The sequence below is a fragment of the Salmo trutta genome, unplaced genomic scaffold (genome assembly GCF_901001165.1).
Source record: "Salmo trutta unplaced genomic scaffold, fSalTru1.1, whole genome shotgun sequence".
NCBI lineage: Eukaryota > Metazoa > Chordata > Actinopteri > Salmoniformes > Salmonidae > Salmo > Salmo trutta.
In genome coordinates, this window is record NW_021822962.1 from 1,776,545 (window position 1) to 1,786,801 (window position 10,257).

Sequence of the window (10,257 nt, forward strand, 5' to 3'; positions counted from 1 at the left end):
GTATCTCTCTCTCTTTCTCTCTGTATCTCTCTCTCTTTCTGTCTCTCTGTATCTCTCTCTCTTTCTGTCTCTCTGTATCTCTCTCTGTCTCTGTCTCTCTCTCTCTGTCTCTCTGTATCTCTGTATCTCTCTCTCATTCTCTCTGTCTCTCTGTATCTCTCTCTCTTTCTGTCTCTCTGTATCTCTCTCTGTCTCTGTCTCTCTCTCTCTGTCTCTCTGTATCTCTGTATCTCTCTCTCATTCTCTCTGTCTCTCTGTATCTCTCTCTCTGTATCACTCTCTGTCTCTGTATCTCTCTGTCTCTCTCTCTGTCTCTGTATCTCTCTGTCTCTCTCTGTATCTCTCTGTCTCTCTCTGTATCTCTGTCTCTGTATCTCTCTGTCTCTCTCTAGGTACGTTCGGGTCAGTTTTCCCGTCGGCTGTGGGGCTCAACGCGCCGAATCTCTCAGGTTTCCTCAGGAGAGACAGAATACAACCCCACTGAGACTTCTGGGAAGTGAGGGTCGCCATGAAAACATACGAAGGCAATATTATCGTAGCCTGTTAGGTTCACCCGAGGCTTGGTTATTGGTTGATGGCCGACACCCAAATGGCATCCTATTCCTATATAGTGCCTATTGGGTTCTTGTCAAGTACAGCAGTATATAGGGAACAGGGTGCCATTTGGGACACAGGCCTTTTTCTACCCACCAGCAGTGGATTTGCTGGGTCAGAATGAAGGGAGTAGAGACCCTGGATGTTGGCGTCAGAAAACCCACCCAGAACTTTACTGGACTGATTGACTGTTAAACGGCCTCTCCAACCTCTATGGGTCCAAACCTCTATGGGTCCAAACCTCTATGGGTTCAAGCCTCTATGGGTCCAAGCCTCTATGGGTCCAAACCTCTATGGGTTCAAGCCTCTGAGCTCTCTGAGAGAGACACGATAAACCAAGGCTTTTTTTTCTACAAAAGGGAAAATAAAATATTTTTTGATTTAGGTGGTTTTATAGTCTATTTTTAAAAAGGCATCATTCCAAAGATTAAATAAGATTACTGGTGTTTTGTAGACAAGAGAGGAGACTCTGTTTTATGTGGCTTCCGACCCCTTTTACTGGGTTGTTCCAAGGCCAGTTGTGTGGCAATGGCACCTTGTCTAAAATTCCTTGAAACTTGAGAACTATAAAGTTGCAAGAGATTTCCATGGTGAAGTACCAGTGTCTACCACTAGAGGGTGGGATTTCTCTCTACATGTGTGCAGTCCTGCTGAAAATAAAATGCAATAACCCGTTTGGAGTGGTCCAGACAGTATGTGCGGTTTGTATTGTCAGATTGTCACATGATGGATGGTGATGTTCACAACAAATGAATCACTGTTGCCTTAAATAGGAGAGAAGAGATGTTTTATGACATGTACGGTATATAGCATCCAAATGTGCAGCTCACATTACTGGTTTAGATGATTGGTTTGATTGGTCTTGTGTGTTACTGATGTGTTGCATTAATTGATGACTCATTTAGTTTGTCGGTGGTCTTCATCTTCACTCCTTACACAGATACTATTTTCCAGCACAGAATACCTCCTTGTTATTGTTTCAAACTTGTTGTAACTGAAAAGTGCCTGTCATCTTTTCCTCCAGCACTGATTGGCACGAGATGATCCCCTCCTTCTTTTTTCGGTCTCTCATCTGCCTGCCGTCTTTCCCTCCCTCCTCCTGCTCTGTCCATCACTTTTACTTCTGTAGCAGCCCGGTGTTTTACAGTCTTCGTAAGGACCTGCGTGTCCTCGGCAACCAAATCTGCATCACTTGTAACTAACGGTCATATTGTTGGTAAACTGCTAGACAGACAGCTGTTAAAGTGTCCTCATCCATCAGGGCTATTTAACCTTTTATACTGCTATTATCTTGTTATTTTCTGAAGCACTGAGTTGAACCCTTTTGAACTAGAGATGGCTTGTGTCCCAAATGGCACCCTTTCCCCTATTATAGTGCACTACTTTTGCTCAGGGCTCCGGTCCAAAGCACTGCACTATATAGGGAATAGGGTGCGATTTGAGACGCAGTCGTGGTGTCTGTAGAACACATGGGTGGAAAGATAGACTTGGGCTCCCAACGAGCCAGTAGAGGAATGTACTTCCTGTGAAAACCCCCCTTTTTTTGCGGTTGGGTTGGAGAGAGACTATTGTTATGCACTGTCATGTTGGGATGGGAGAGACGCAAAAGAAGCGTCCCAAATAGCACCATGTGTAGTGCACTACTTTTGACCAGGGCCCCATATATGGTGGCATTTGGGACTCAGTCAAAGACAAAAGGGAACTGTTGGGAAAATGCAATGGCAACACAATCGCATCTACCAGCTAACGTCTCTACTAACAGACTGCCATCTGTGATTGGATGGAGAGTGAATTTTTGAGAAAAAGAGAGAATATTGCTGTAATCTTTTCCACCATTCCGGCTCTCTCAGTAGCACTTGAGCCTGGGAACGAGGTAATATTACTGTAACTTTGATGGTTGTTTTACTGCGTGTCGCTATGCTATGTGTTTAAATATATGGTAATGCATTATTACATGTCTATGTTAATGATCTGGCTGTGATGTTGACAGAACTTCTGGGTTTTATTGAAAAGGTGTGCCTGAAATGCCTGCAGAAATTATACGTGTCTGTTTGCTTTATTGTCTATTGTCAATAGTTTCTCTATTGGCCCTGGTCCAAAGTAGTGCACTATATAGGGAATAGGACCTATGGAACTCTGAGTTCATGAACTTTTATCCTCCTGACTGATCTCTCATCAGACCTGGGTTCAAATACTATGCAGAATCATTAAAAATTCTTTATCTGAGCTTGATTGAGCATGCCTGATTCGATGGACCAATAGAATAGTCCCAAAATGGGAAACGCCATTTGACATTCCTGGCAGGATAGAGCAAACGCTCAAAATATTTGAAAGATTAAAAGTAGTATTTGAACCCAGGTCTGTGTCCCGCACCACAGTCCCTGAGCCCCAGGACACTACTGCTGAATAAAGAACACCAGGTAGAAGTTGTGTCCAGCACCACAGTCCCTGAGCCCCAGGACACTACTGCTGAATAAAGAACTCCAGGTAGAAGTTGTGTCCCGCACCACAGTCCCTGAGCCCCAGGACACTACTGCTGAATAAAGAACTCCAGGTAGAAGTTGTGTCCCGCACCACAGTCCCTGAGCCCCAGGACACTACTGCTGAATAAAGAACTCCAGGTAGAAGTTGTGTCCAGCACCACAGTCCCTGAGCCCCAGGACACTACTGCTGAATAAAGAACTCCAGGTAGAAGTTGTGTCCAGCACCACAGTCCCTGAGCCCCAGGACACTACTGCTGAATAAAGAACTCCAGGTAGAAGTTGTGTCCTGCACCACAGTCCCTGAGCCCCAGGACACTACTGCTGAATAAAGAACTCCAGGTAGAAGTTGCCCCTAAACACTGATCTAGGATCAGATTCCACCCCCAGATTCTAACCTTAAATGATAATGGGGAAAATGAAAAATGTATCTAAAGACCGAACGTATGTGCTCGCATATACCCCTAAAAGACCTTTGCTTGAAAAAATAGAAATAGTACTGTTTGTCCATTTTGAAATGCCGTAGCCAGTACACACTTCCTCAAAATAATCAGAATGAATCTAAAATAACTTTAGAAATCTGTCATACATTTTTACGTTTTTGCCGAGGAGATCTTAGTCGCGCAGTTTTACAGTGGTGGGAAAAGTACTCAATTGTCGTGACTTAAGTGAAAGTAAAATACTACTTAAGTAAAAGGCTAAAAGTATTTGGTTTTAAATATACTCAAGTATCAAAAGTAAATGAAATTGCTAAAATATACTCAAGTATCAAAAGTAAATGAAATTGCTAAAATATACTTAAGTATCAAAAGTAAAAAATCATTTTAAATTCCTTCTATTAAGCAAACCAGACGGCGTAATTTTCTTGTTGATTTAATTAACGGATAGCCAGGGGCACACTCCAACATTAATTTACAAACTACTCATTTGTGTTTAGTTCGTCCGCCAGATCAGAGGCAGTAGGGATGACTAGGGATGTTCTCTTGATAAGCGCGTTTAATTTGACAATTTTCCTGTCCTGCTAAGCATTCAAAATGTAGTGGGTAGTTTTGGGTGTCATGGAAAATGGTCATAAAAAGTATATTATTTTCTTTAGGAATGTAGTGGAGTAAAAGTAGTAAAAAATATAAATAGTAAAGTACAAATAGCCCCAAAAACGAATTAAGTAGTACTTTAAAGTATTTTTACTTAAGTACTTTACACCACTGCAATTTTACATCTAACTAAGATGTTTGGTGCAGTATTTCACAATGAAAGAATTTGCATGAAAACGTGTCATTTCTCATTGAATGACAACAGACTTTATAGAGCCCCACAGTGGAGGTGTTATAATACCCATAAAACCTAGCGGTCAAACCGGGAAATGGTTCCAGTCGTTTTTCCACCATACATTTTTCCCATAGGGGATTTTAGAAACACTTAGAATAAGGGCTGTGTTTCATGTAGGCTTACCCTGGTGTGATGTTTGGATAACCATATAAATCTCAACCCGACAAGGTGACTTTTATCAATATATTCGGCTCTATTTACTATTCTAAAATGCTAATTAGCATCAAAGTTGACATCATGCAAGACTACAAATCCCTGAAAGCTCCTGCACGTCACCTGTTGCTGACATCTTCGTAACAGGTATTGTGTTCATTTAAAACGTGCACAAGACAGTAAACAGAATTGTCAATTTAAATAAAATGTTAATGTATTCATTACTACATTTAGCTAACATTAGATAATTAATATGCACCAACACGTCCAAACTGTTTTGGCTGGGAAACATGCGGACTCCTTAAGATCAGCGTCCGGGGCAACTTCTCCTGACTTAATGTTTATGTCCCAAATGGCACCCTATTTCCTACATAGTGCACTACTTTGGGCCCTGGTCAAAAGTAGAGCACTACATAGGAAATAGGGTGCCATTTGGGATGCATCCCATATAAATACTGTACATATCTGAGAGAGACTAAAAAGTGTGCTCATTTGCACCCAGCACAATCTCAACTGAAGCCTGATGTGAGGGCAGGTGAGGTGATGTGAGGGCAGGTGAGGTGATATGAGGGCAGGTGAGGTGAGGGCAGGTGAGATGAGGGAAGGTGAGGGCAGGTGAGAGAGGGCAGGTGAGGTGAGGGGAGGTGAGGGCAGGTGAGGGGAGGTGAGGTGAGGGCAGGTGAGGGGAGGTGAGGTGAGGGCAGGTGAGGTGAGGGCAGGGCAGGTGAGGTGAGGGCAGGTGAGGTGAGGGCAGGTGAGGGGAGGTGAGGTGAGGGCAGGTGAGGTGAGGGCAGGTGAGGTGAGGGCAGGTGAGGGGAGTTGAGGTAAGGTAAGGTGAGGGCAGGTGAGGTGAGGGCAGGGGAGGGCAGGGGAGGTGAGGTAAGGTGAGGGCAGGTGAGGTGAGGGCAGGGGAGGTAAGGTAAGGTGAGGGCAGGTGAGGTGAGGTGAGGGCAGGTGAGGTGAGGTGAGGGCAGGTGAGGTGAGGGCAGGCCTGTCTTGGTTTGGACCTGTTCTACTGCTTCTGACCTACTGTTTTGATGTCTCTGTTCTTCTAAGCTGTTGAAATAACAAGCTTTTCTAATCAAAGTGCTTGTCTGTCATGTGTAACTTTTCCATAAGCACACAGCTCACACCTTCAAGATAATTCTCTGAGATTATCATTTTCTCCAGTGTGAGGATCATCAAAGCCGATCTGATGTTACTTCTTCAACTCAGCCCATTTTGTTGTCAATACAGAAGATCATTTATTCATTCACTCAGAGGGAGTGAGAACATTTCAACGCTGCTTATTCTACCACTCATCTCAACAGTTTTTCTGTTGTAGAGTTGTATGTTTTTGTTGAAAAGGTAACAGCAGCTACACCACATTTACTTAAAGGGGATCCTTTGAGCCAACATCCTGTCAGCCGGCCCATAAACACCTCAAGGGGACAGTTCAGCAGGCCGTAGGGAGGGGAGGGGGGTAAACAGGCCTGGAGCCCTTCCAGTCAATACAAGCAGAGAAGAAGAGGGGGGAAGTCAGGAAGGGAGGGATGGAGGGGAGGAGGGATACAGAGGCTATTCTCCCTCTGATGTGGTCCTGTTGACAATGGGAGGAGGGTTTGACACCTTGCTCTCGGTTCTAGCAGGTAGATTGCTCCTCCTGTCCTATCCTCTCTAGCCCTGACTGGAGACTGATGGTGGTGGGAGACAGAGGTTGTATCCCAAAGTTCCTATCTAGAACATTACGTTTGACCAGGGCCCATAGTGTCCTGACCTCTCCTGTCTTGAGGGGAGATCTTCCCTCCCTGTCTTCTCTCCCTCCCTGTCTTCTTCTCCCTGTCTCCTCTCCCTCCCTGTCTTGTTCTCACCCTCCCTTCCTGTTCTCCCTCCCTCCTTCCCTCCCTGTCTTCTCGCTCTCCCTCCCTGTCTTCTCATCTGCCCTCCCTCCCTGTCTTCTTCTCTCCTTCCCTCGCTCCCTGTTTTCTCTTCTCCCTCCCTTCCCATCTTCTCACCTTCCCTCCCTCTGTCTTCTCGCCCTCCCTCCCTCCCGGTCTTCTCCCCTTCCATACCTCCTTGTGTATTCTTGGCTGTAGGACAGACAGATCAGGGTTGTATTACTGCCTGATCTCTCGTCCTGAGGGGAGACTGAGGAAAGCAGAGGATGAAGGTCAGGGGGAGGAGGAGGGTGGATATCATCAGCTCCCCCTGTCTTGGTGGTCTTCCTGACCAGAACCACAACTACCCTCAAACTATCTAACTATCCTCCGCTCTGACCTCTAGCTCTCTCAATTCCCTCCCTCCCTCCATGTGTATTCTCGGACAGACAGACCAGGGTTTAATTATGTTCTTTACGCTGAGCTGCTATTTCTCACCCTGGTATGATGACCACGGCCTGACCACTGACCTCCACCCCAGCCACTGGACATTATGAGGATGCTGATGGTCTGGAGAACCTAGTCATCGCTGACAAAGTCTATGTCCAAAAAGGTGCCCTATTCCCTACGTAGTGCACTACTTTTGACCAGAGTCCTATGGGCCCTGGTCAAAAGTAGGGTACTTGAAAATAAGGGAGAGCCGCACACTCTAGGAGCTCAGATGCAAAAATGTAATATCCAACGTTTCGACAGCCAAGCTGTCTTCATCAGGATCATACCCTGATGGTCATACCCTGGTAATCATACCCTGGTAATCATACCCTGATGGTCATACCCTGGTGATCATACCCTGATGGTCATACCCTGGTGATCATACCCTGGTAATCATACCCTGATGGTCATACCCTGGTAATCATACCCTGATGGTCATACCCTGGTGATCATACCCTGATGCAGACAGCTCGAAACGTCGCCTTAATAGGTGTGCGTTTCTTTTTCTTCTCAAAAGTAGGGTACCACATAGTGATCACTGACTGTAGCCTATTGTTGTCGCAAGGATTTAGTCCAGAAAATGTACGATAAACTCACTTTTTGTGAAGTAAACTGTTTTGAAAATGTATAAAGTAGTAGTGGTTATTTTTTATGTATACTGTAACTGTACTCTGACTATACCAAACATAAGGAACACCTTCCTAATGTATATTTTGTCTTGCCCATTCACCCTCTGAATGACACACACACAATCCATGTCTCAATTGTCTTAATGCTTAAACATCTTTCTTTAACCTTTCATCTACACTGATTGAAGTGGATTTAACAAGTGACATCAATAAGGGATCATAGCTTTCACCTGGATTCACCTGGTCAGTCTGTCATGGAAAGAGCAGGTGTTCTTAATATTTTGTATGTTCAGTAGAATCCATACAGTATTTCACTGCAAGAGTCATTTTAGAAAAACATTTTTACAAGGTTGGTTGGAAAACAGAGCTGAGCCTAAGAGAATGAACCACCAGAATAAACCAATGGAAATCTGTTAACTCGAACTGTCAGAACAAGCAGCTCACAGATGTTGTACTGGCCTTTCTTGAACTAACACTTGCACTGATTTTGCTGATAGCTGCTTTATTGACTGTCGTGTTTTTGTTGTACCTAGCATTTTTTGTTGTTACATTCCCCTCAGTTGAGTCACACTGTTAATCTTTGTTGGCATGTTCCTCTTGCAGTGTGAGAGTCTGATGTGCAGCGTTTTGGCCCCGAGATCTTCAAGTGGTCGAGTCACTTTCAAAGCCTATAGTTATTTTTCCTAGAGGTTACTGATATTTATATTAGTGGCTAATATTCTCCCCCGCCAGCCTGTTAATTAACATGAATAACACTGATATTAGCCTATAGTTTTAGTAAATACACTACATGACCTAAAGCATGGGCATTAATATGGAGTCCCCCCCTTTGCTGCTATAACAGCCTCCACTGTTCTGGGAAGGCTTTCCACTAGATATTGGAACATTGCTGCGGGGACTTACTTCCATTCAGCCACAAGAGCATTAGTGAGGTCGGGCACTGATGTTGGGCGATTAGGCCTGGCTCACAGTCAGCGTTCCAATTCATCCCAAAGGTGTTCGATGGGGTTGAGGTCGGGGCTCTGTGCAGGCCAGTTAAATTCTTCCACACCGATCTAAACAAATAATTTCTGTATGAACCTCGCTTTGTGCTAGTTGGCATTGTCATGCTGAAACTGGAAAAGGCCTTCCCCAAACTGTTGCTAGAAAGTTGGAAGCACAGAATCCTCTAGAATGTCATTGTATGCTGTAGCGTTAAGATTTCCCTTCACTGGTACTAAGGGGCCAAGTCCAAACCATGAAAAACTGCCCCAGATCTTTATTCCTCCTCCACCAAACTTTACAGTTGGCACTATGCATTTGGGTAGGTAGCGTTCTCCTGGCATCCGCCAAACCCAGATTTGTCTGTCGGACTGCCAGATAGTGAAGCGTGATTCATCACTCCAGGTAATGCGTTTCCAATGCTCCAGGGTCCAATGGCAGTGAACTTTACAACACTCCAGACGACGCTTGGCATTGCGCATGGTGATCTTAGGCTTGTGTGCGGCTGCTCGGCCATGGAAACCCATTTCATGAAGCTCTCGACAAACAGTTATTGCGCTGATGTTGCTTCCAAAAGCAGTTTGGAACTCTGTAGTGAGTGTTGCAACTGAGGACAGACGATTTTTACGTGCTACGCCCTTCGCGCTCAGCTATCCCGTTCTATTAGCTTGTATGGCCTACCATTTTGTTTGCAGCTGAGCCGTTGTTGCTCCTAGACATTTCCACTTCACAATAACAGCACATGGGGCGGCAGGTAGCCTGGTGTACTTGTAACCGAAAGGTTGCAAGATCGAATCCCTGAGCTGACAAGATATAAATCTGTCGTTCTGCCCCTGAACAAGGCAGTTAACCCACTGTTCCTAGGCCGTCATTGAAAATAAGAATTTGTTCTTAACTGACTTGCCTAGTTAAATAAATGTACCCCCCCCCCAAAAAAAACAGCACTTATAGTTGCCTAGGGCAGCTCTATAACAGGGCAGCTCTATAACAGGGCAGCTCTATAACAGGGCAGCTCTATAACAGGGCAGCTCTAACAGGGCAGCTCTAACAGGGCAGCTCTAACAGGGCAGAAATTTGACGAACTGACTTGTTGGAAAGGTGGCATCCTATGGCGGTGCCACATTTGAAAGTCACTAAGCTCTTCAGTACGGCCATTCTACTGCCAATGTTTGTCTATGGAGATTACGTGGCTGTGTGCTCGATGTTATTCACCTGTCTGCAACGGGTGTGTCTGAAATAGCCGAAACCACTAATTTGAAGGAGTGTCCACATACTTTGTATATATAGTGTAGGTACATGCTTATAAAAGTATATGTTGTATACAAATTATATAGGATAATTAGGATGTCAATGTATAATATTATAACCTAGCACTTGTAATAGCAGTATGTAGGCTAAGCTCTACTGTAGTAGCATGTTGAAGGACATATCACTGATATTTAGCTTTGGCCTAAATAATGTCTGGGCTATTTAATAGGCCTATTAGTTAGAATCAGAGGTCATCCATTTTATGGGCGTGACCCAGGCATGCCGAAAGTAGCAGCTTTTCAAGTTCATGTTAGATCTTTTAAATGATTCAAAAGGATTTATAAGACAAACATTGAGTGAATGACACACCTTGTAAATAGTTAAGAAGGCACCACATGGGGTCCTGGGACTTCAGAGGGGGACAAATGGAGACGTCTCTCAGACACAATAGTAGTAGCACTTCAAAGACTGTCTGGCTGCTGGAGAGAGAGAGAC

At 44.5% G+C, this 10,257-nt stretch overlaps 1 protein-coding gene across 1 annotated transcript in view; it reads left to right on the forward strand.

Moving 5' to 3' along the window:
• Positions 1-2,651, forward strand: part of nbeal2 (neurobeachin-like 2) — a 143,494-nt gene extending 140,843 nt beyond the window's left edge. Inside the window, exon 60 of the mRNA XM_029746683.1 lies at positions 393-2,651. Within this exon, the coding sequence (XP_029602543.1) occupies positions 393-500 (108 nt within the window). The 3' untranslated portion in view covers positions 501-2,651. The remainder of the gene's footprint in view (positions 1-392) is intronic.
• Positions 2,652-10,257: the final 7,606 nt, after the last annotated feature.